General features: G+C 38.4%; 1 protein-coding gene across 1 annotated transcript in view; it reads right to left on the bottom strand.

Annotated features, from left to right (window-relative positions):
* Window positions 1-284: 284 nt before the first annotated feature.
* EYS (eyes shut homolog) overlaps window positions 285-27,239 on the bottom strand; it is a 939,662-nt gene continuing 912,707 nt past the window's right edge. The window contains exons 46-48 of the mRNA XM_059831070.1: window positions 25,096-25,268; window positions 11,514-11,675; window positions 285-1,483 (exon numbers count right to left, since the gene is read on the bottom strand). Coding sequence (XP_059687053.1) covers window positions 285-1,483; window positions 11,514-11,675; window positions 25,096-25,268 — 1,534 coding nt within the window. The remainder of the gene's footprint in view (window positions 1,484-11,513; window positions 11,676-25,095; window positions 25,269-27,239) is intronic.

The following is a 27,239-nucleotide window of genomic DNA, read 5'->3' as shown; positions in this document are numbered from 1 at the left end:
TACTACCTGTTTGCCTACAAAACTATTTCCAGCACAATAAAGAAGAAAATTGCAGACTTGCCCATTATTTTAAAGTAAATACTAAAGAGTATGTATAAGCAATTTTACAAGTAAAACATCTGATCACATTTTATGTATGCTATTAATACTCAAATTAAATTAGGGACAATTTTATGAATTGCCTGCTTATGTTGGTTCCTGAGTCTTACGCTGCCAGCTAACACAAGAAACAGGAGGAAGAAGAAATTCATCACTTTTTAAAGAGTCTTAAACAGTTTTTTCAATTAATTTCCATAATTTCCATTGTAAACATTATACCCTTCTGCCTTCATTAGCTGAATCTTCCTAGAATCTTGGAAGAGCACAACATCTTTAATTTTACCAATGAATTCCTTCTGAAAAAGCCCTGTAGTGACTATATTAACTTCCCTGCCAATTCCAAACCCACCAAAATAACAAATGCCACCATAGTTTAATGCAGTGTATTTTCTCTGTGGATCAATATCTTCAAAAAGAAGTAGCTCTTCGTCAAGGTATACCTTAATACAAGTTTGGTTTTGTACTACAGTAACAAAATGCCATCTTTCATCACAACAGGTAGAATATTTGCTATGAATTAGAGGAACAGCGATTCTTTCTCCAAGATTAATCACAACTTTTAATGTTCCATTGGCAAGACCAATGGCAAGGAAGTCATTATCTTCATCTTCACCTTTTCCCATCCATACTATTAAGCCTTCAGTTTGATTGGTAGTAAAATTTAAAGAAATGCGGCTATACTGGAGGTCTCTCTTTCCATAATAAGGATCTGTGTATTTGATGTAGGAGTTACCGACAAACTTTGCTATAAAAAAATTGATTTTGCGATCGCAGTACTTACCTGACCAGCCTAGTGCGCATACACAGATATACGAAAACAAAGTGGGTTGAGGAATACAGAGAGCTTGAGACCCACACCTGTTTTGTGAACAGTGAATAGATTGTTCACATGTGCTCCCTATCCACTCTTGTGGGCAAGAACAAGAAAAGCCTGAGTTTTCAACTCGACATGTTCCATTATTTTTGCACACTGTGTACCCACAAACTGTTCCATCACAGTCACCAACGTTGGCTCCACCTTTGGGGTCGGTCACGGTAAGCTTCAGTTCCCTGTTGTTTATAACAATTTCTCGTATGCAACCAGTGAAACTCATGGGTTCATTTTCTACTGCCATTGAATTAACAAGGCTTAAGGAGGACACCCCTCCAACAAAAAAATCCGTGTGCGTGTCTAGCGCATTCATTCCAGGACTAGCTTTTTGAGTGATGTTGATACCATCCAGGTCCAGGTAGCCTTCGTTACCAGCTCTTCCTGCTTTGAGTGAATGCCATGTATTTCCATTTGCATGGACCTTCTGAAAGGTTTGTAGGATGACTGTCTTGTCTCCAAGATTGTAGCGTAACTGTATAAATCCATTTACTAATGATATACATAGAAAGTCACCTGTAAAAAATAGTATAAAGTGGTTTTACTTTTTAGAGGTAGCACACTGAAGAACAGCATAGTCATAATCCTGATGCTTTCATGCCTGCACTTCCCCAGTTCAGTAACTTACTTTCAGTAGCCTTGTATCATTGTCATATCTAAATCAGACAAAGCTGATCTAAATCAGCTCCCTGGTGAGCTCATGGTCTTTTTTTGTGTGTTTTTTTGTTACTGGAAACTGAGCTCGTGTTTGCTTCAAAGTAAAAAGCCCAACCTTCTGAAAAGGTCTGCTTGGTGGAGAGATTAGATAGCTGTGAAGTGGGAGGAAACAGGGTCGCTTTGGCATCCTGAGAAAGTGAGTTGGTGTTCCTGCAAAAAGAATCACGTTTTGGCCGAGTTACAAATGCCAGAATACTCTCAATTTCCATATGCTGAATAAAGACTTGATGGATTTGTCAGTTTAATGCACTGAAGGTTTGTCTGCACCAAACATACTCTGCTTTCCCTGCAGCTGCTTTTTGCAACAGGGATGTTTTGGGTTTAATAATCTGACAGCTGTAGGAACAGATAAGCTTTTTATTGAATCGTTCTTCTCGAGGCCTCCATGACAGGAAGTATTAGGAGGGAGTTATCTTTTCTTGTACTATCAGTGTTTCTGGCCTTACAGGCAATATAAAAGCAGACAGAGTATCGCTTCGAACTACACTTATAAACATGAAGAAGAAAAGCTGGGAGAGGTTAGGAAGCGGGAGCTGGAAGGAAAATACTTAAGGGCAGAGATAGAGTCTAATAGGGGAAGGTGACAGGGAGGCCGAAGAGGACAGCACAAGAGTCTGCAGATGAAAGTCACATTTTCAAACTTTTTGATACTTGCCTGTGCAAATTAACTTTTTTTTATATTGCTTTTGGAAATAGTAGGATTAAGGTGGTTCATTTTTTTAAAGTAAGTTTATCAATTAAATGGATAAATGTTTGTTAAATTTGAATGTAAGTTTTCTCTCCTAATCGTTACCAGTAAAACTTAAGTTTCATGTAGTATTTTACTAATGAAGAAATACTTTTAAATTTGGAAAATACAATTTCCTTAAAGATTCAGCATTTTAAGGGTGGACCTGTTAGTAGAATTATGAAGTTTGCTTTCTTGGGGGCTTAATTTTTGAGTATTTCTAACCCTTGAATTACTTTGCCTTTAGTGAAGTTAAAAATGAACGGCTTAATTTACTGGAGGCTTGTGAAAGTTACTGAAATTACACCTCTCTTTTCAGCAATTGTTCAGGTTCCCATTCAGGCAAGGTGGAGATGTTTCAGTTGTATTAGTGGCTGTAGAGCACAGGCTTCATGCTTCACCTTCCCTGCCCCAGACACCCATTTGAAGAACAAGGAGGTGGCTCTTCCTTCTTTCAACTCCAGTCCAGTGATGACAGAGCACTTCCTTCTAGCTTGCTAGTTCCAGTTGTGATGATCTGTTTTATATCCCTGTGTTTAGTGTTCTTTTTGAGTACCTTGTTTGTTTCTACTTTTTTCAGAAAATGAATATAATTCTCTTCACTTGTGGTTTCTCGTGCTCAGTGATGTGGCTTTAAGCTTGCTTAATTTTTCAGTGCATAGTTTGAATGCACTCATCTCACTTGTTTGTTTGAGCAACATACATAACCTGCTTGTCTATTTCTTTTATCAGGACCTCAATCCTAGGGTAAGAAAGGAGCATCAGAAAAAGTTTCTGAACTACCTCTGTGGCAGCCTTCAATCCTTTCTCCTACCCAGACATGCAGACTTGCATAAGGACATGAGTACTCATTCTTTGCTGTCTAGGAAGGAGGAGAACATCTGACCAGGGTTGCTTGTTCATCTGTCTTGTAATCAAGAGCTGGAGAAGCTGAAAGTTCTCCAAGACTTCCTGGCGTGCAGGGAAGTTTTTTGGTAGCTTTGCACATTTGACAATGATCTGTCTGAGATGACATTAGAGAATACTGCTTCAGTTATGTCCAGGAAGAAGTGGTTACAGTTTCAGCAGTTTGTCATAGTGCTTCTGACTCAAGCCTAATGATGTCTGTTGCTAATGTATTTAACAGTGAGTTTTGGAGTCTTATTTAGTCTTACTACAAGAGAAAATCTATGTTACTGCATCTGCTATCTACAGTGTAAACAGAGGTTATGGCTGAGTACTCTGCATTATGTTCTAGCACAGATTTGAGGCCTCCAAATTGGTGTAACTTTCTTTTCTGCTAGTTGTGAACAAAAAACCTAAACTTTCAAATTTCAACTCTCCCTGAGGCTCTCAAGGCACTTTCTTGCTCCCCTGGTTAGATCCTCGCTTTTCACAGATGACTTGCCATTTTAGTCTTTGGCAAGAACAGCAGAGTGTTGAGATAAATTTTGATGTAGACATTGATCCCAGGGTTCAGCTCAGTATTTCTCCGTGAAGTTTTATCATGCCATAGGTACTACTCAGGGACAACTGCCTGAAAACATTTTAAGACTCTAATGTAAGGTGCTGTATGCTTATTGTCCATGAAACTTCCCCTCAAAGTGAAGGCGGATTATGGGCTTGTCTTTGTTCCTCTTCACTTTAGCAACCAGTGATGTTTTCAACAAGGGACCTCAACCTGCCCTGTCTCTGAGGGACGAGTTGCACAGCTGAAGCCTATGCAGACCTATGCCATCACAGGAATTGCATCACCATTTTAAACAAACAGCATTCTAATCACTGAATTTCTCCTGTCAGCAGTCTCAGTATAGGAGACCATGAAGCAAGGTGGTTTGCACTGTTTCAGTTTGAGCATTACTCAAACCTGTCCCATATGACCCTAACTGGGGCCAAAGACTTTTCTGGGGAAGTTTGCTTCTGTTAAGCATGAAGGAGATATCCTCAGTTTTTCCAGGGCTAGACTTTATAGCTGGTCCCTGCTTTCTAGAAAATACAACCTACACACAGGACACACAACTTTGCTTCCAGCTTTTCAGATTAGCGTCTGATCCAATATGGATTATTTATCCCCATCAGTAGTGTCACAAAAAAGCAGAGAGACTCCTGAGGTAGGCACTCACAGTTGTTTTGTTGTGCACACAAGCCTTTGCCCAGCCTGCTGGATGGTGTGCGGGGAACTGTAAGGCAATCTGTCTCAATAAGGTTGTATCTTCATTGGAAATAGGCTATTGTAGCTTAGCTGTGGCTTGACACGGCAACATGTCAAGACTGCAGGTGTTGGAACAAAATCTTCAATGCTTACAGCATTCAGTTCTGTTCTGATGCACCTTCCTGCCCCTGTCATCTTCCCTGTTTCAATAAAATAAAAAGATTTTTTTTTTTATAGCTCAAGTGCTAAAAGATTGTTTCCTTGTCTTCTCAGGGGAAGGGGATTTTGTAGCAGGTGTTGTCTTAAGGAAGGAACTGTTCGTTCTGGATTTAAAATAGCACTTCTTGCAAACCCTAGTTCAGGGTTTTCACCAAATGACTGAAGGTCAAAGTTGCTCCACCTCAGGGTGGATTGTCTCTATTCCATCGTAGAAGCCAGCGCTCTGAAACAGGTATCAATTTTCCTTCATCGCTTTAATTTTCAGGTTTTCATAATGAATGTGCACAAGTCTCACCTGCTTCCTTATCAGATGCCCGCATTCCCAGAAGCCAAGCCCACTCTGTGTACTGAGCAGTCAGTTCCTAAAACTGGGAGTTAATGAAAAGTCTCCTAGAGGTACATCTGACTGCTACTGTGAGATCTGGATTATCCATGATGATATCTGCTTATATGACTTCTTATGATGGATTCTGAATGCATCACAAAATTTTTCAGCTTGCTACTACTTGAGTAAGTCAGTCTGTAAGCAAGTTGGTTACAGTCACACAGTCAAGTTTTACATTCTCCCAAATGGTGGCAATGCCCTTTCATGTTCAGGCTTTATGTAGACATGCAGGTGTATCTTTATATCCCTGTCCTGAAAGAGGATCATGCTTAAGCAGTATCAGATTACCACAGGAAACCCATCTACAGCGTAGTGTGTCAAAGCTTTGTATAGTTGGAAGTGCATGCTAGGAATGCTGCCTCTATTTTGATATGTGCTATTCATGCCAGAAGCATTACCATGTGTAACAAATGCAATAGTGTTAAATTTGCACAGCTGTGTTGGGCAAAGATCTCTCCAGTTACTGCCTTCACTATCAAATCTGCCTAGTGTCAATATTATTTCCTAGGAGGGCTGAATACAATGTCAGAGGATCTTAGGCTGACAGACCATGAGCAGGGAAAGTATCCTAGATGGTATTTTTAACATTTCTCTTTCAGGGTCTCTTCCCCACAGTGACCTAAAGTCTACCCTTGAGCTCCGTGTGTATGTGTATAAGGCATAGCCTTTATTACCTGTTAGAGTACCTGAATTTATTCCTACACTTCATTGCAAATTCACAATAAGTTTTTAAGGCCAAAGAAGCTTCCGGAACATCCTTTTAAGTGATTTTGGAAGCAGTGGATGCAGTCTTCCAGTCAGTGTCATTCACCTTTTTGATGTCATTGTCATGTCTCCAGCGATACAGAGATTGAAGTCTCCCTGTTTGCTTGAAACTCACTGATTAGTTCCTGGACTACTGAAGGTCTAGATTCCTTTACAAAGACTCGTAAGGCATCTGATGCTTGTCCTTTTTCTCATCCTGTGTTACTAAACAGAAGCCTCTATGCTATGCTATTCTGCTGGGGACAGAGGCTTTGATGAGCTCAGTGCTTCAGCAGCTTCTTGAGGGTAGGTGTCTCAAGAGCTCTAGGCAGTGGTTTCCTGGTTACAGAACACCTATAGTCTTGGTTCCTTCAGCCATTTTGAAGCCCTGAGATGGCATCTCTGGATGTATGTTTGCTGGCCTCAGTTTATGCCTTCTGTTGCTTTTACCTCACCTTTCCTTCCTCTAGCTCAAGGCTATGTCAGTTTCTATCATTGTAGCATCAGGTAGCATTTTTCCCCCCTCTCCTTCCACCTTCTTTTTCCAGAAACCTTTATCGATCTTTGGCATCATCTCAGTGACAGAGTGAACATTTGAACCTTATACTCTCGTAAGCAGTAACATTCACAGGAATCATTCCCAGTTAATGAAAGGGAACTCTCTTACTGTAGATTGGTTTCAGTATGTGCTCATCTTCATGCTAAGTTGACCTCTTTAAGCCACCATAATAAAGTGTTTGTGTCTCCAACAGTATTATTGCCTCTTGTTGGTGTGATGCATCCTATAACCATCACGGCCCCAGATGTATCTTTGCTCACTGCTCTTTTCTGCCTTGCTGAACTCAGTTCACATTGCTGTTATTCTTCCTTTTTTCATCGTCCTGTTCTTCACAGTTTTCCTTTCACCCTGCTATCCTGTATGATTTTCCGTGGACCCAAATCATATCCTCTTATGCTGTGATCCTTCATGTAGTCATCCAGGAGCAGAACTTTTCTTGTCTCGTAGGGATTGAAATAGCCATGTCAGCCTCCAGATGAATGACTGCACTCTATGGCCAAGAAAAGTGATGCACTGTGGTCTCCACATGAGAGAGAACTTAACTGACCAGTAGCTGTTCTTCATAGCTGGTCTCCTGAGCATTTCTAGGAGCCAGAATAAGACCCAGGGCCAAGGAGGGAAAGTAAAGCAGAAGAGGGAGGGCTATAAATGGGTAGAACGAGGGAACAAAGGACAAAGAGAAGAGATGAGCCTTATTTCCACCCTTCTGCAGCCTCTGTCGCTAGTTGCTAGACAATAATATGTCAGCATGGTTGAAGTTTGTTGTTCTCAGCTTAATCTGTATCTTTTGTTGCCTTCCTTGTCTTTAGGGGTTTGTTAATCTTGACTCTGTCTTTGCCATGGTCTGAGTGCATGCACAGTTAGGCATCAGTCAGGTTATAGCAGCTTGTTGCAGCTGTTGTAACTTGATCTTTTATCTAGTCATGACCATAGCCAGTGCCTCTAATGCACACTTGTATGAGCTACCCATGGATATGCTTTCATGGATTATTACAAAATGATTCTACTCCATGTATGGAGCCACATCTCACAGCTAATGCAAGACTGAGAACAGGTATGAAGCCAAGCCTGTAAATCTCTCAAACTATGTACATGTACATGTACATGTACATGTACCATGTAAAAATCACTGTGGCAATAGGTAGATTCCACCTTTGGCTTGGAGCACCATCCCAGAGCAGAAGGGCATAGCTAGGATCCAGAACAACTGCAGACAGAGTGATGCCTATGCATCTAGAAGGGGTGGGCGGTTATCTATTTGTAGGTTAGACCATTCAGCCTCACCTTTCAAAAATGCTGCTGTCCTTGGTGAAGAAACTTTTTCTGCTTCCTTTAGTCACCACTGTAACCCTGGCATATTTCAGCAGCCAGAAGGAGCCACCTTCCTTGAGCAACCTCAATTTGCCAGCCTTTTGCAAGCTTTTGCTTGCCAGGGGCAAATGAGTAGCAACAACACTTCATATGCAACAGATTTCAGGACAATGGGGACGACTGTTCTATCACATAGATAGCTGGCAGTTCTGCTTCCTATGCTGCTAGTTTAGCGCATACAAATGATCCCAAAACTAGTAACAAAGCCAAAATGATGCCCCTGTCAGCTAAGACAAGAGAGAAGGCTTAACCGCTCAAGTTTCTCTTCTAAAAGTGGGTGGATAATCAATTTGTTTCTGGTTAGGAAAACAACACTCCTCCCTTGTGGGTATTCTAGAAATTCTGAATATTTCCAAAGGATTTGACTCCAATTCCAGGATTCAGTTTTCACCATAAACAATGTCTTAGAAAACCATGCGGACATCACACTCCCGTACTGGCTATCTCTTATTTTCATGCTTCAGGTATTTAAACTGAAATGCCTTAAATACCAGGAGTTACAATTTTGAGGTTTTTTTCAGACCAGGTAGTAACATAATCCTGTTAAAGAGAGACAGAGCACTGGCATTGCAAATGTTGACTATTAAATTTAGCATGAGTCATCCCATCTGTTTATTAACCTGACTTCCTTTTTAGTCACTCAGCATAACTGTTCTTTCTCATCTCATCAGGGAGCAAACCTTTCCATCACCCTGGCCTGAACTCTGGAATAGTGCAGACAGTCTACAGCATATTCCACCTTCACGAACAAATGTAAAGCTTCAGTAATGCTATGACTCAACGGAAAAATGATGTTCCTTACTGCCTTTTACCCAGAGTGCCAAGGCCTTCAAGTATATAGAGTGATCGCTATGTAAATGGACTGAATCATACATTGTTCAAGCAGTTGATGGGCATCCAGCAAACCCTGTCTGAATTAAAGGCTATTTATTCAATGGGGCTCTCACACTTTCATTGGTAGAAATAGGATGCACTGCACTTGAGAAAATGTGAAGTCGGCTGGCCTTCTACCGACACGCTGCTGAACTCCACAAGAATGCTGTATTATTTGCAGAGACCTCGCTCAGAAGCAGTGCATACAACTGTCTGCATCTCCCACATTTTCACCTCGTTGGCATAAAACAAGTAATCAAAGAGGGGGGAAAAAAGTCCCCTTGTCTTTCTGTCTGCAAGTTTCCAAACTAAAATACGCTTACACAGCTCACTTGTTGGGTTTTTTTTTCCCCAGCTTATTATTAATATAGCTAGCCATTTAAAATTTTGCCAAACTTTGGAAATTATTTTCTTAGGAGCTGCAGAAATTAATACTACCAGACTTAAAGTCGTAATACACGTTCAGAAACAGCTGACAGAGCAAGAAAACTGGTGACTGACAGAATTAAAGAAAATTCTGCTAACAGATAAAGATTCATAGGATGTTTTCTATTTTATGCCAATTTGCCAGGTGTATAAATGTGTATATTGAAGTAATCACAGTGTTAGAGGAGTGGAGGCTGGAACCAGCATATCAACTTTTGAGTAAGGAGACTAGCCCCTTACCCACCCTTTCTAGAAATGCATGTAATGTTCTTTTTGAAAAGAACAAAGCAAGAAGGAAATGTTTCAATGGAAGTCTCATACTTATTTCTTCACCTACTAAAGATTTTTATTTTTAAATGATGGGAGGATTTTTTGGGGGAGGCATGCCCCTGAAGGGAAAGTCCCAGTGTAGCGTTTACAAGGGTGACAAGTCAAGCCAATGTATAATATAACTCTGCCACTGTGAGATGCTACAACTCAGTATCATTGCTAAATTAGCTGCATAGTCAGAGCTCATTTCTTTTAAAAAAACAGCATTGCCTAGTGAGGAAAAAAAAAAAGTTCTAATTATTTCCTATTTAAGAATTCTAGAAAAAAAAAGTCCTGTGGTTTCGGCAATCAATTTATTAAATCTTACATAACTGTGTAGAAGAAAAGGCATTATATAAAGTGCTTTTTAAACTAATCCCCAACAGAAAGCTCTTTCACATCTGCTGACTGCTAAGAATACTCCTGAGTCTTTCATCAGTCTAATTCTGTCTGGATTTGACAGGATTGTATGAAGACAAACATAAAGAGCTAGACGATTAGCTTTTCCTAAATCTGTCAAAACTTCAGGACAGTGAAAATGGGAGTAGGAAATTTGTAAAGAAATTAAATTACTCTATAGAAGATGTTTTTTGTTTTGAAATGAAATCGATACGATTCTAGAAAGTGGTTTAAAGAAAATATTCCTTCCTGTGCAAACTAAACATTCATGAATGGCAATAGAACGAGGGTATGCTCCTGCTAAACCACTCCTGGCCCAAACGAAACAGATTTAGCACTCTCTTTGATGCTTCCAAAGAGATATTTAATTCCTTTATATGCTAGCTGCTTCCATGACCTCTGACTATTCTTTTGACAGAGGTGCTTTTTTCTCTTCTATTTTTCATGGCCCATGTAATGCTTTAGTTTATATGGGAAAGAACTATTTACTGAGAATCTCAGAATTTGGCCTGTAAGTGGTAGAACTATAAAAGATTTATTGTAGAAGACAGAGTTCTTTGCAAATAAGTGTATTTGTATTACACATGTTCCATATATTTTTCTCTGAAGCTGCTTCTCTGTATGTGGTTGTAATTAGAACAGGGCAAACAGGAGGTGCCAGCAGTGTATGATGTATTACCAGTCTTACCGAATAGCACCCTGTTAAAACATGTGTGTGCAGAATAAGAAGGTGGTAAATTGGGCATGTGTGTGTTTATATGCATGCGTGGCTGAGTATGTTTATTGAAATGTCTCTAAGGTTTAGGCTTTGAACAAAGGAATGTGAAAATGCATGATAAATAAAGTGCTTTTTTTGTCATACAAAGGCCCATTTTTGCATAATGTATGACTTGATACAGGTGGAAAATTTGCTCTAAGGCCATGTTATGAATGCTATGTAATGCTTCTGTTTAAAAACATGCAAGACATCACATAAATGCAACATAAAGATGAAGTATGTTAATAAAGTAATAACAAATAATTTATACCTTCAAGACTAAATTTTAAAATGTATTTACACTGGTTGGCAAATTACGTTTTCTTGCCATGAAGTTTTAGGAATGTTAACTCAATAAAGTTTAAAATACTTTTATAAATAGTAGAAATATTTTATGTAGATTTCTTTTTCACTCCGCATACCTGGCAAATGCAGAACTTGTATGTTTTGCATGCTGCACCAGCAAGTTTTTCAGCATTATATAATAAAAAGTTAAACTTCTGATGAACCTCATTAGCTCTCTCATAGACTGTTCACTTTCACTTAACTTGTTTGATCAGTTTTTATATTGCTTTATTTTTGATCATTATAAAACACTGGGCCAAGCCCCCAGCCTGTGAACCCTAGTGTAGCTTCACTGAAACTGTGGGAGCAGTATCAGTAAGTATCTGTTGAAAAGCTGGCTACAGTTACTTTTCAGTGGAAAATGGTTGCCTGAACCACCTCATTAAAGACTTGCTGGCTTTGGACTAATCCAAAATTTTGTTATGCATGTTTTTTATTATGAATTTGGATATTCACAGTTCAAAACACAGTCACCATGGTCAATGAGTTACAAAGACTGAATGCCTGAATCACTTCAAAGTACTGCCTTTCTTTTTCAAAAAAGTACCTAGGTGTATGATACCAGCAAGCTGGAATATCCTTACCTGACTGAGTACCCAAATGCTGTGCAGTGTAAAACAGGATACCGTCTAGAGATAGAGGCTGAAACTGTAGTTTGATATGGGTCTTATGCCGGATATAAAAGGGTGCAAATGACATCCATGATGATTCATTACTTCTGAAAGATGGATCACTAATGGAAATATCTGAAAAATACAAGAGGAAGTGTCTTCTGAAAGATATTTTGAGAGGACTGCATTATTATGGCACAAGTTGTCTATGGTTATTTTGTATAGTTCATAAATGCTGTACATAATACTTCCAATTCTTCCCTTTCCAAAGACTAAAAATAACCTAGATACAAAATAAAACTTAGATAATAGCAAATCAATGCCTTTTTGTCTTCTGTGTGCCTTATTTTCATTAACAATCAAGCTCGTAGTTGTAATGCAAAATAAGTGTGATCTTGTTAGTGTTCATTTTCAAATAAATGTAAGTGTAAATTTTACATTTTTAAAAAATTCAAATGCAAAATACTTTTGCAGGAGTCAGAATGAAAACCTTAGTGGAGGATTTTTAATGAACTGCTTTGTGTGTCATAAGGATGTACATTTTAAGTGGAATGTATTCATTAATTGCTGCTTATATTTGTCTTTAGGATAATCATACTAAGATGCTTGATAATTCAAATTGTCCTATCTTACACTGAAATGGAGCATTTTCACACAATTACAGTGAAGATACAACGTATACTTTTGAGCTATACACAATTTCATTATTCTGTCTTACCACTTCTCTCAGTGCTGATTGTTCATATACTCCCTAAGAAATCAGGCTGGTTAAACTTCCTTCAGCCAACTGATTAACGTTTATATTTTTCTATGCTGTTTGTGTCACTTGAAACTGTTTCCAATTGTTCTCACTATAATGACATTACATATTTGAGATATAATTATGTTTGTTATTTATTAGCTAATTCATTATCATGTGGTTGTTAGTTTGCTGTATTTCTGGGTTCACTGGAATAAGTCAAGCTAGTTAGATGTACAGGCTACATTTAGCCCTGTGTGTGATAAGCCCTTTTTACTACTTAGTTAACAGCCGTACTAAATGCCTGAACTGTAAGTGCTGCCCCCCTCACTTTTCACAGTTTTCGTGCTGAAGCTATGCTGTTTCTGTTCTAAGAGGCCAACATCTTTCTTCTTTTTGGTGCTCCCAATTTCATAGTTTTATCGTAACTCACTTTCAGTCAAATATACTGTCAAGATGTCTTCATAGTGCATTCCTAGGCAACCTTCCACTATCTTTCCACACTCAAGTTTTCTGGATAGCATCTGCTCATGAATCTATTTGCCATCCAGTTGCACCTTGTATTGCATACTGCAGATGGGCCTTAGTTATTAGATTGGTACACAGTCAGCATGCTGTAAGACTTTGTAATTTGTCTATTTGTCACACCACCTCTCTCAGAATAGGATTCAAAGTGTTCCTGGTGGACTGTGTCCAGCAGACAGATGCACCATTATACAGGATCCAGATCTCACCTGTTACCAGCACAATGACTTGAGGATGCCTTTTGAATGGGTAGCAACAATACGGCTGGCCTTTTTGTTCATTTTCCCCACTAGATTACAGTTAATACGTCTGAGGAAGGTGTACGGAATTAACCTCACAAATTCTCAGTAAGTAAGTCTAAAAGTAAGTTTTAATCTCTGGAATATCAACTATAATGGATTTATGAAATGCTCGAATGATCAGAATCAGGCTTTTGATGAGCTCTTATTCAACCTATGTATATATTCTCATGCGAACACATTACATTAACAAATCACTCCCATCCTAAGCCTCATAATAGCTGTTATGATATCAAGGCTAGGCAGTGTCTGTAGTAATATATTACATAATATCAGAAATGTGAAGTTTCCAGCATCTATACTTAAAAGCTGACAGAAATAAAAATAGTTTTAAGAATAGCAATTACCCTGGAAGATCAATAGTAATAAAACTTGCTAAACAGATTAGGTGATGTAATTTATATCACTAAAATTTATAACCACTACCATGTACAAAAGACAAAATAATACTTAATAATTTTCATATGGATTTTTAGGTGCTTGTACTTTTTTCAGTAGGTAAGAGACAATGTTCTTCATTAGTCGTTAAAGATGTATTCTTTATACTGATGTCTTCATATTTAAAAATCAGAAATAATAATTCATTTGGCACATAAATGTTTTTGTTTTATGCATCACTTGGAAGTCAGTTTTCTCTTAGCAAATTTTTTGCACAGTGAGACTTACATATGGAGGAGCTGTGCCACAGTGGTCAATCTTATATTAAAACATGATGCTGCTTAGAAGGTCATACCAGGTGAAGTGTACAATGAGGCATCTGAAAGTCTTCATGTCAGATTCAGTTTCACTTTGTCAATATGTAGTTAATTCTTTACTGCTTATGAAGGAAGCATGGACAATGACTAGTGTGAAAGCAAATGTTCAGCTGCAGCAGGATTGAAATGGTACATTGGTTATCATTGGAAGGTATATGAAAGGAAGATTGCTACAATAAAAAGCCTTGGAGCAGAGAGAGAGAATAAGGGTGAAAAAAGGTGATTTTATGGTATCACTCAGAGAATGAATTAATTCCATGGGTTTACATTACAAACAGAGTATTAAAAAATAACACCCACATCTTCAGCAGCAGATGTCAGAATGCTTTAGAAAGGAGGTATTATCCTGATTTACAGATATCAAATAAAATACTCTATTTAATATACTACATTCTGAAACTTCCAAGATGCAAATATTTTATTCCCATTTTGTGAAAAAAGTGGGTTTATTCCCAACAAATATATCTTAACAAGTGTCAGAAAGCAACATATTTTGCCACAATGCAGCAGAACTAACTACAGGAAGTGCTAGAATGTCTTCAAATTTGCTTGTAAATTATCTGTAGATCCTGTAAGTACTGATTATATGCATGGAAAAAATCTGACTTGACAGGTACATAGAAATGTGCACTCATATCTCAGACCAGAATGCTTTAACTCTACTGCAGTGCACAGAGATGATCAGTACAAAATTTCATTTTTGCAAAATCACATCTACACACAAACTTTTAAGGCAAAGAATAAGACAATCTAAGCTTTCAATTTTGCTTTTGTGACAGGCATATGCAAAACTAACATGTCATGTCAAATGCTGAGGTACTTTACTGTTGTTTTCTTGGCAACAATTTTTTTTTCCCCACCTAAGATAAGAAAATAAGCTCGGCTAAACTTGCACAAGACAGTTCCTGTGTTACATACACTTACTCCAGAGAAACTCTTTGGTAAAACAAATGACGTGAATGGATGCCTTTGCTAATACTATAAGCTAAATTTGTAGGACTTGTGTTGTGTAACTACTACATTACTCACTAGGGCACGCAGCACTGTGTGGTGCATTGTAAGCACAACAGGCATTTCTGTTCTGTATCTGATTAATGACTCACTTTTCTAAGCTGAGTACTAGTATCTGATGAAGCTATACATTTCTAAATGATACCAAGACAAACTCTAAATCCCTTTAGACCAGTTAGAGCTATGGGAACATAAAGTTCCTGCAAGTACTATTGCTGAAGTGTGCTTTTCTTTCCTCTACTATGCATTAATACCTTCCAGGTTTCTCCTGCTACCCTCATTTGATCAGCTCTGTAATGCTTACACATCCTATTCAACTGTGGTTATGAACAAAACTTTCTAGGTTATTCTGGCAGCTCAATTCCCACCATTGAAGCAGAAGTGCTTGTACACATCCCAGTCTACATTTTGATGACATTACATTTTGATAGTTTCTTCAAGCCGCTTCAAGCCTCAAAACTTTCAGCAAGCCCATTTTGCTATTCAGCACGTCAAGGAAACTTACAGTGGAAAAGTAAAACAGTCAACATGAAAAAATTGAGCTCAAACTCCAAGATGGAAGCAGCAAGGCTGTGGAAGCAGGGATGGGCTACCCAGCCGGAATACAGAGCCAACGCCCAAGTTGATCAGGGATGGAGGAGGGGTTGAAACTGGCAAGGCATGTGAAGGGAAACAAGAAGGGCCTTCAACAAGAAGGCTAAGGAAAATGTGAGGCCGCTCCTCAAAGGAGTGAGGACCTAGTAACAAAGGACAAAGAAAAAGCCAAAATACTCAAAGCCTTGTTTGGCTCATTTTTCACTTGGTAAAGCCTGATCAAGCCTCCTAAGTCCCTGAGCCTGCCAGCTGAGCTTGAGGAAGTGAAACATTATCTATGGCAGGGAAGAATTTGGGAACACATCAGCTAATCAGACATACACGTGGGCAGGGAACAAGCCAAGTTTCATCCCCGAGTGCTGAGGGAGATGGCCAATATCACCGTGAGGCTGCTTGCTATCAATAAGCTCTGAAAGGTCATGGCGATGACAGGAAGTTCCTGATGACTGGAGGAAGGCAAAACATCATGTTCTCCTCCAACAAAGGCAAGAAGGATGATGCAGGGACCTATAGACTAGTCAGCCTTGCCTCACTTGGGAACTATCATGGAGCAAAACCTCCTTGACACAATATCCAAGCACATAAAGGACAAAATGGTGACAAGGTCGAATTATCTATGACCAGACTGATAGCTTTCTCTGAGGAGATGAGTGGCTCACTGCCAGGCCAAGAGCAGTGAATTTTGTTTGCCTCAAGTTTGACAAGACCTCTGACAGTCTTTCATAGTAACCAAATGGCCATATTGGCAAAAATAGGTTTGGATGGATGGGTCAGTCTGTGATATTAACTAGCTATATCAGTTTGCTTTTCTTTTCTCAAAACCTTTTTGCAAGTAAATATATCAGACAAGATTTTTCATAGAACTCATTGTTTTATTTTGGTGATGTTAGAAGCCAGGCTTACTGTTAGGGAGCAGTGAGCGCTGGGAGCCAGGAGCCAGGGGCCAGGAGTAATATAACATGGCTGGCAAGGCACAGGCCTCTCCAGTCAGGGCCCTGCCCAGAGTGAGGTGAGCAGGACAGGCCCAGGGGAGCAGCCAGGTCAGCTCCAGACACCAGATCCCCAGGCAGTTCCACTGTGATGAGGCAGGTGTTAAGGTCAAGCCTGCAAGTCAGTCTGTGGGTCCAGGTCCAGATCAACATGGCCAGGCAAGGCGTGGATGTAATGCTGCTGCAGTGTAGTTCAGCAAGGGATCAAGGGCAGGAGCCTCTATTTAAAAGCAATGCAGGAGGAAGCTCCTGCTGGGGCTTCTCAGCAGAGCTGTCTTTGAGACCAGACACCAGCCCCATCTCTAGGCTGGCTCTCAGACCAAGCAGATAAACCCTCAGGAAGCAGTGGGAGGATGCGCTCGGGGCCCTGGCACTTACAGTGCAACTCTAACAGTTCATTAGCAATAAACACCTGTCTGAAAGCTTTAAACTCCACAGTCAGAATTTTCAGTGGTTTCATTCCTTCATAGCGAGAGAGCTTCACCAGCTGCTTTTTTCATTTTGGAAAACAATGACAAATATGGCTGTATGGAAATCTTCATCTGAAGATGCAATTTGCTTAAGGTTGTAGCTCAAAGATTACTGATATTGCATGGACTTTTTTTTTCTTTTTTTCTGTGTAAATATTTGGAAAAACTGAAGAAAATTAATTTCACCTTATCTAAATGGAAATGTATTTTTCTGTTGAATTATCACTTTTTGTTTAATCTTTGGAGAGCTAACTTTTCACAAGTTGTAAACTAATTCATGTATAGCAAAAAAAAAAAAGTATAGTTAAACTTCCATTTTTAGTGCAGTAACAAGTAGAGCATGTTAACAAAAGTATCGATTATTAACACAGCTCGAATACAACGGTTAGAACAATATACTCATGGAAGTTGTAATTTTGCCAGACCTGCAGCCATTAGTAATCCTTGCTGTCCCTGAAGAGGAGAGACAGAGGCATTCGCTATTCTAAGCAATACTGGAACAAAAGATTGCAATTTTGTAAGTGAAGTCTATGGTTCTGCTTGGTTTTGTTTCAGTGGAGTTGTAAACTCTACTGTTAGCTAATTAGAGACCTAATTAGCTAAGAAGTAACATCTAGGAGCATATGGCTAAATCCCTAAAGAGATTTCTGGCTTTCCAAAGCCTAAAATAGCTATTACCAGCCAAAGTTAAAACAGTAAACCTCAGTCTTTCAGTACGAGACATATTAAGAGATGAGTACCTAAGAATAAGTCATGTGAACCAGCAAATTGTACTGGTAGCAGGCTATGAAACCTCAGTACTAGGAAATCAATTGGACCAGAAATCTGAACCTGATTCTCCTGCATGTGAGGATATGGATATTATAGCCAGGATAGGATAATTTCTATTTTTTTGTCCAATGAATATTTGAGTAAACAAAAGTTTCCTGAAAGAGATTAGATGATAGAGGAAAAAAAGAAAACCTTACATACGCAATCGCTCAGTAGTTATTATATACTTTGAGGATATGGCAGATATGGGTTCAAGTATTTGCATCATGATAGTGAAAGTAAATGCTTAATCGCTAGGCAAGTAGGAAAATGTGATACAAACAAAATCTACAAATGTTTAATCCATGCCTGGCTTTGGTAGTAAGCTTATTCTAGGTATTGAAATGCTCTGAAGATGCTTTCAAGATGAAACCTGCAAGAAACGCCTAGTCTGAGATTCCCTCACTGGGACCATTTCTGCACTGGAAGCCTTCAATTGTTTAAAGACTAGGGCATTCAGCAGGGCTGTGAGTATCTCAGTGCAGCCTGATAAAGTAATTGGTAAAGAATTAAGTCTCTAAAACTTTGTTAAACTACTTTCAAATTGAGATATTCACTTATATCATGGACTGGATTTAGTCTGACAACAGTGCAAGTGTGCTTTTGAGGAGGACTGGACTATAAAAAAGCTGGTATTCTACATAGTGTTTTTGAGAGTAATTAAGTCGGGGAAATAGGGTACTATAAAATTGGAGGGATTACTTTTGGCATTAAGACACATTTAGCTGTCTACACATATTATTTATAGGCATGAAAATACCCATTACAGTCAACCGTGATGTAAGATGGGATTCAGTTGCTTAAACATGTTTGTCACTTGCTGCCAAGATGCTTTAGCATACCCAGGCCATCCACATGGGCCTGGTTGGTATAACAGCAAACATAGGACCTGTTGCAGTTGGTAGCTGGAAGCTGTGAGGGACATATGGCAGCATGTAACCAGGTCCTGTTTTCAGGCAACTGAACAGCATTGCTATGCAACACAGTCAACAGATCTAGAAAGAGCTTCACCTTACCCTGAAGTAGCCTCCTCCAAGGCTCCATTCAGTTTCCTAAATATAGGTACTTACTGTTATTTTTACACAACCTCTATTGCCTTACCTTCATGTGCCATTCTGAAAAGGCACAGGTGTCCAACAGGTCCGGTGCAATATTTATGAACCCTGTCTGGATGCTTTTGGATACAAGTTTGAATGCCAGGGCATCTGAAACAGCACTAAGCATCTACATTCAGAAAAGCTTCCCATCAGCTAAATAGTTTCAGTGACTATATTGACTAGATGTTCATTAACCATAATGAGAACTTACATATTAAAGTTATATGTAGATGCTTAAATCTACGTGCCTTGCCTTTAAAACCAGTTCCTACCCTTGACACAGTTTCTAACTCTGAACATCTTCACAAAGTAAGGTGACTAGCATATTTTCAGCAAATCATTCATGCTCACAGATGAAGTCTGAAAACAATTCCAGAGCCATCCTGCTAAGTGCTAGTTAGCTGGCTGTATCTTGTTCTTATTCAATTCGGTAACTGGAGGGAATTATAAGTGCATGACTGAATTTTTATTGGGATATCATGTCACTCATGGCTGACTTGGTATGGAGGGCATTACTGTTGTACTGCATATCAACACCTTCATTTTGTCATGCATGACTTTCACTTGAGTTTATATACAATTAATTTGTGGCTTGTATTTAAGTAGGCAACTCACTTCATTCTACTTGACATTTTAAATTATATGGAGCAATATTGCAAATGTACGTTTTCTTGTGCCTATCACGAATATTAAGTTTACTGGACTGTTACTGATAAATCTGAAAGTTTAGATTGCTTTTTAGGTAAAAATTCAACAGCATCTTTTATCCTTATAAGACATGAGTGCTATAGCTACTATTTAAAGATTTTCTCATGTTGCCACAAGGTTTAAAAAAATGATAGTGGAAACAGAAAGCTTGATGGGACTGGTGTTGTGTAAATGACTAGGAGAACACAATAGTCACTGTGGCTCAAAAAACCAAACTAATAAGTGTCTGCAGTAGTCCTTTAAATGGTTAAACATAGAAACAAAAGTTTCCAATGACTATGAAATGAATAAGCCAGCAAGTCTAACTACATTGTCAGATAAATCCAACATGTGCATGCATACATGTATGTGTGCTTGAGTGTTTGTAGGTAAGGTGTCTGGTCATGTAAAAGTCTTGAGCTAAATCATACTGTGAATTAATTTGTCTTAAAACGGCAGTCAAAATATGTCAAGTAACGTTCTAGGTTATGTAGAAAGAAAAAGTTCTTTATAGTAAAAATTATTACAAATGTCACTTTCTTCCATTTTTCATTCATTCATCCATCATGACTATGAAGATGGATTAAATAGTTACAGAATTGTTACTTTTTTTCTTTTCTGTCAGGTTATCAGGTATTTTCAAAATTTTGCTGTATTTTTGTAGCAAGATAATGGAATTTGACATCTGAATAATATCTAGAAAGTTGACTTGAGCTGTTAAACATAGCCAAAGGAAGTTGTTTGCCATTTGTTCATCAAGGAAATGGCTTTATTTCTTGGCAAGTATCTCATTAAATTGAGGATAGAACAATGAAAAGCTTTTTACATTTGCTTTCCTTTCTTCAACAGCTGTACATTGACAGTCAGTATTTGTAGCTATGGAATTCAGAGACTAATATATAGTTGAAGAAATCTATTATTAACTAATTTCTTTGTGAAAAGGCCAGTATCATTCCATTATGATGCCTTGAAGTAAAGAAAAAATATTTTAATAGATTTTATGAAAGTATGTGGCACAAATTAATCCTGCTAAAGAAGAAAACTGCTGAATCATTTAAGATTTATAGAAATATTGTGATGAAAACCGTGCTTATTTTAGCGACTGGCAATTCTTCTCCAATACTGCCATCTATGGAACCTTTCAAATATTACAGTGCTGTCCCCTTATATGAGAATATTATCAGGTCTGTAAAGTCTCACAATTAACTAATCTGAAAATATAGGTCTTCTTCATTCCTCTGCAAAATTGAGTAAATTATCTAGGACATAAATTTCATATGCTTAGTATCTAGAGGAATTCCAGCTTATGTGAAAATATATCTCAATGTTTAACAATGTCAGAGGAACTTTACTGACTCCGAATTTATTTTTGCTCAAGTTTGTCACTGCCTTAAGTGATACTGTTTATGTCAAGGTGAGAGACTTGATTTAACCCATTCAAGCAAAGGACAAGAAAAAAAAATTGTTATGCCACAAATGTTTGGATGCTAGAAGACTACTTCAGGGAGATGTCACATATAGTTGCTGGGTTAAACTTTTCTCTAAACCTTCATTATTGGCCACTTCTAGAGACAGGGTTACTGGCGTCACACAGGAACACTGTTCTTGTAAGAGGAATAAGCTGCTGAGATACCATTTAGTGGAGATTAGAATATAATTGCAGACAGTAATTATGGATAACATGTCTGTATTTTTAATGTTAACAGCTCAATAATTACTAGTTATGAAAAAGATATTGTGTTCACATATATAATAATGATGTCTTATAAAACTATCTGCAGCAAAAGGGTTTTACACTGTTGCTTCTTCCCCAGGAAGAATCATCCGTGACACTTGACCTTGGCCACTTTTTCTCACAGTGGTAATCACACTGAAGCCAATAGGTCTACTGTGTACTTGCAGGACAACTGAAACAACCAGGTCCTTTAGAGATTTCCCCCTCTTCAGAAACCCTTTGAGATATCTAATTACAAAGGAACTCATTGGGCCAAACGGATTAAGCTGGAATTTGATGTTCAAAGCCATGCATTAGTCTCTCCCAAAGTGCTGGGAGCTGGAGCCTCTTGTTGGTTTTGAACATTGTGTGTTAATGAAATAACTAGCCTAAATTACGTGCTGCTCTGGGCTGAAGCTTCACTTCTCAATCAGTTGTCTGGTACTTCAGTTGCAAACTTAAGTCAAATGAAGGAAAGATTTTGTTAACGTCATATTTTGGTGTCCTGGAAAATGTAACTACTTTAAAAAACCCCCCAGATAAACTACTTCCATCATGTTCCTAATCCTTGTGGTTAAAGGAGTGCTAACTAAGAATTAACACTGTGCCAGATCTTGACAATATTTGGTTGCCATTTATGCACTTCAGGATTTGGGCTGGTTTTCCTGTGTTACTGTTACAGTTGTGACCTTTTCAAACCAGTGGAATGGAATTATCTGTTGCTTAGTGTGTCATGAACAGTCTTAGAAGCAGTCTGAGTCCAGACGGCAATGTTAACACTAAGTAAAAAAGACTCCTGCATAAATTTTCCATTTCCTTCCCATTTCATTACAACCACTTTTATCTCTGGCAGTATAAATTAATAATTTTTTGTTTGTTTACATCAGTGTTACCTTTAGAAACCTAACACACTTGAAGAACCATCCTGTCTTATGAGTGTTAATAGGTTCGGACAACACAGTACACCCAAGAAGTGGAGCTTTAAATTATTCTAGAATTAATGTATTGCTCTGCCTTGCCTGACAAGGCTTTGTTCCTTGGATCCATTCAGATCTAATTTCTAACCCTCTCCTCACTTCCTCGTGCTCCTTATGGATGCTTGCCTTTCCAAAGTAGGTCTTACATTTCATAGGCATCTTCCTACTGCACTTCAGTCACCAGTGTGCTGCCTACCTGCTAAACCTCTTGATCCTTCTCCTAGAAAAGCAAGTCCTGGCACTTGCTTTGGCAGGTTGAAATATGTGACGAAATATTTGCTCTCAGAGTGTCAGAACAAAAAATACTTGTGTACTACTTGCTGAATATTAATTGATCATGTACAGCCTATAGGAAAGGCAGGGTAATTGAAACTGCTACCCTCTCTTCATCAAGTGGGTTGATTTCTTCTAATTTCCTCTAAAATATATGATTTAATACTCATCTTACTGCAACCTCCTGAGAATATTGCTCAGTATTTACACTTTGGCAATGAGCATCATGAGAGTGGACCAAGTAAGCACTGTGAATTTCAGGCCATATGAGCCATTAAAACTATATTCTTCAATTGATCTTGCTCTCCCTGGGTTTACTCTTGTTCTAACTTAGTTTTCCAACTACTGAACACTTGTTAGTACAGCTCCAATTACTAAAGCTTAATCATAGTGCACCATATCTCTGTGCTGACAGTCATTGCATCCTTGGAGGTTTGAGTTGCTGCTCTAAGTAGGACACATCACGGTACTCTTTAAGAACAGTTACGTCCTCATCTGCACATATGCTTTCATCTCTCACATACATAGTTCATAAAGAACCACAAACATTTTTAGTGTTTGCTAGGCAAGTTAGTGCTTGATTATTGTCAGTTTATGTTTACGTACCCTTAACATTTCTGGTCAGAGTACTGTTCCTTATTATTGTGGTTCTACCCCTACTGCCCCATTTACTTACTTCACCTGACTTGTTCTCATGCAGTCCATTCTGTTGTACTGTATTTAGCAGTTGCTATTATTTGGTAAAGCCCTATTTGTTCTTCCTCTTTGTTATTTTCCTCTGCTTTTTTGCCTCATAAATCTTTTCTGTCTTTTTCTCTCACTTTTTTCCTTCTTTCTTGCACATTCATTAGTCTCCATCATCTAATTTCCCTTTGTTCTCTCCTGGTCCCTTGGGCTATTCATTGCTCTCTGTCTCTTTTTCTTTTGGCTCCAATAACCACCATCAATCCAGAGATGAGATATTCAATCTTGATAAGCAGCTGTTTTTTAGCAATTTGCCATCCACTAAAAGTGCAAACTGTGCTTTGAAAAATCTCATGATAATTCATTATTCTGCCAGAGTAAGGTGAAATTCAGGGCAAACAGTTTGGTGAGGACCCATAGTCCCTATTCATAAAAAGAAAGCTTTTAAATAAAACAGAGAGGAACCCTCTAATGTGTTTACCAGGTGGAGGAATTACTAAAAGAATGACAATCTACAAGAAATACAATTTTCTGTTGCTCAGATATAAGCTATTTGTACTGGTAATAGTGGCCATCACAAGAAAGTACAAATATGTTCTGAAACCAGAACACAGGACTGTTTACCTGATTAATTACCTGCTTTGTGTATAGCACATGTCCTGTTGATCAGTGTCCTGAATCCAGATGGCATTACTTTTGAAAACCTCAATTGAAATGAGAATTCAAAGTTGAAAAGTTCATATAAAGAGCCCTGAAAAGTTGTTGCAGCAGAGGCAATAGAGCAAGCACATTCTTACATGGAATAAAGAATTTAACAATGGCTTTCCAGAAGCTATATTCTCTTTGATTTGAGCCTACCAATTGCACATGCTTTCTGTAATGGGATTTTAAAACTGTATCCATCTATAGGGTGAAGACTGCAAATCGGGTCAAATGCAGTTCAGCTTGTCAGTTTTGTGCCTGAAACTCCCTCTGTAGGCACAACAAGAGAGGTTGGACCTTGGCAAGCAGTTTGAAAAGGGAGTTATTTAACAGTAACTGGAGTTCTCCACAAGATGTAAAGAGAGCTTCTCAAAGGAAAAACATAGGCTTGTACAATATTAATTTGAATCTAAGAGCTGCGGAATAGAGAATGCGGACAGTACTACATCCCTTGCACACAGAGGCACTTTAGATACTTACAGGAAAAGTCCCTGAGCTTGTAGCACCTGTGTATCCATACTGTTGAATATTCTATTGTGCAAGCTCTCAGAGAAGAAAACAGACAGATAAAGGACTCCTATACATGAGGGTCAGAAATGAAAAGCTGGCAAACTGAGGACGTCTTTTGAGGGTGACATGTTGGAAGAAAGCCAAGGGAGAATAGACTCTTGAAGATTATTACAGTGATGTTTGCATATTTTATCATAATTCTCAGTGCATCCCTACCCAATAGCTGGTGAAGTCAACAGTAACCTCTCCATTAGTGTCAGCAGAAATTGGATAAGGTCCCAGTTGTTTCCTACTTCTGAAGTGTACTCAGAAGTGTACTACTGAGCTCTTCAGTGTATTTCTCAACATATTTAATTATGGTGAGCTTGGGAATTGAACTACTGTAACGCTGCTCTGCAATGCTTCCTGTCCCCTCGGTATCTGACAATGCCGTGCTCCTCATGAATTTGATTGAATGATTTGAAAGGAAATTCGTTTGATTGAATGAACTGAAGGAACAAATGGTGTTAAGAATAAGCAGAGTCAGAAAACACTAACAATTCAAAGCTTTAAATTCCTTGATTTTTCTAAGAGAAAGGAGCACCACTTTCTTAACTAAAATCCCTTTTGTACTTTGTGTCTCTATGTCACATTTCATTGATATGTTACAAAATACTGTAGTTTTCTGCCTGGGCATTATCACATAATTCTATGTACTGCGTACTATCCATTTGACATACCTTGTTCACAATAGGTACCGGTTGTTCCAAGAGGACAGTGACATGTGTAGCCGTAAGGCAGTGGCACACAGGTACCACCTTGCTTGCACAAATGTGGAGGATCATGCTCTGGTTCACATACTGACACTGTTTCTGTGCAAAATGCACCTTTCCATCCAGTGAGGCAGTCACAGCTATGGTGGGTAAGTGAAAGGAAAGAATGCAACATTATTACAAAAAGAAATCAACATGTCAGTAGCAATGTAATTAAGATTTTCAAGTTTGTATTCCTATATTTAGTCATCTGATCCAAAATGGTTAAGAGAAAATTGTAGTAACAAAGTTACTCATTTAACTTTTTGAAATGTTTATTTTATTGTAAAAGAAAGTACTTAATAGGAAACATTTTATTTTTAATCTTAGCATTACAATATTAGCATCTGGGGAAAAAAAAAGAGAAAAAAGCTTGCGGCTTTTTTGTGTTTTGCTCTACACATAACTCAAAAAGGCCTTGGCTTCATGAGCTGGGAGGAGTCAAAGTTAAAATTAAAAGGGAAAGGAAATCTGTGAAGAGCAGTCAGATGTCAGTGTAAGGGAACTGCTAAGAATTCCAAATTTTAGCTAGTAACAAGAGTCTGTCAGCAACTGCCTTTCACTTAGCCATTATTCATTTGCTAAATTCTTCTAATTGGCACACCAGAGGTAGGTTTGGTGAAGCACTTGATGGAAAAGAGGATAGTGGATTTGACCATGAAAGAGGTGGCAATCGGAGTGTCATGTATCTATGACTGTAAATCTATGCCATAAGTAAATCACCTAAACTGACCGAATCATTGGACTTGTTAGTGTCCACTAGTCTTTATGCCTTTCTTTCATTCAGGCTAGGAGAGTATAACAAAAAAATTCACACTAACCTGTAAATTCAAAATTAGTATGAACTCTATAGAAATTGTTAGATACAGAATACACTTGGCATTGATGTTAAAAATGCCCTCCTTACTAAAAAGAAAAAGTTTCAAAATAGTTAAAATGAAATAAGTTAGACCTATTTGTATTTTAGAATTTAGTGATACTTTATGATAAAAAGATTGTTCTCCTGCATAAAAGCACTTACTGATTTTTCCCTGGAAGTTTTCTCTCTCAAGACTAAGAGAGACTAAGACTATGGCTAAACCTCATATATTTTGATTGATTCTTAGCCCCTGTCTTTTCATATTTGTGCAAAATCTTGAATTTTTTTTCAAACTCACTGAGCTACACTTTCTCCATTAATCAGCCCACTGTTTCTGGGCAAAACATAATGAGGAGTCTGTGAAACTCTGCTGTTTCACCAAACCTTCTGATCAGACAACAACACGCAAACAAAGCACAGCCAACAAGTCCTTCAGAGTGATAAACAGCTATTTGGAATGAAGGGGAAAAGAGGACCAGACCTTGCAAAAGCAAAAGCACCTCAATTCATCAAAGTCAGCATCAGAATGCTTTCTGTCTCAGCTATAAATGTTATGCTTTGATGCATGAAAGCTACTGAGAAGGGGAAGTAATTTAACTCCCAGGGTGGCAAACAGAAATGCCCATTTCTTGTGCTGCGAAGCAGGGTGTTTGGAGCTGAAGCTACTGCTGTTGGGCAGCACACACAAAGGTTCTTCCCCTTTCCCTTGCTTGTATCTGTATATGTCTGTTTAAGTTTCTTTTCATACTTGTCTTTTAGTACCTAATAAAAGTTAGGCTTTTAAGTGAATTGAAAACCATTTGCACAGAGGTGAACATGTTTGCTGTGGCATGCAGTGGCAAAGGTCTATGAACAAATGCAACCTCTTCTACTTAACACTCCTAAGCAAGTTGGGCTGGGGTTGAGAAGTTTAGATCCAAAATTTCCTAATCTTTAGAGAGATAAGGGAAGAGGCAGCATTTCAAATCCTTTCCATCATTTGGCCTGCCATGTTGTATTTTGGAAGTTAAAGTATGGTTTAACTTAATGTATTTTTCTTTTTCTTGTTTGTTTCTTGTCAAATGCCTAAGAGTGTCATGCAGAGTTCACAGAATGGCTTTCCAGGCTCAAAGACCCTTACCAAAGCCAAACTGAGCTCTCAAATAAGTAACACAGTTTCTACTTAAGTAAGCACAAGTTTATGTCACTGTTGATTAGGGACCAAACCCTGAAA

This window comes from Gavia stellata, chromosome 2 (assembly GCF_030936135.1).
Source record: "Gavia stellata isolate bGavSte3 chromosome 2, bGavSte3.hap2, whole genome shotgun sequence".
Classification (NCBI taxonomy): Eukaryota; Metazoa; Chordata; class Aves; order Gaviiformes; family Gaviidae; genus Gavia; species Gavia stellata.
Note: the sequence above shows the minus strand (reverse complement) of the source record. Positions and strands in the feature narration are given on the sequence as shown.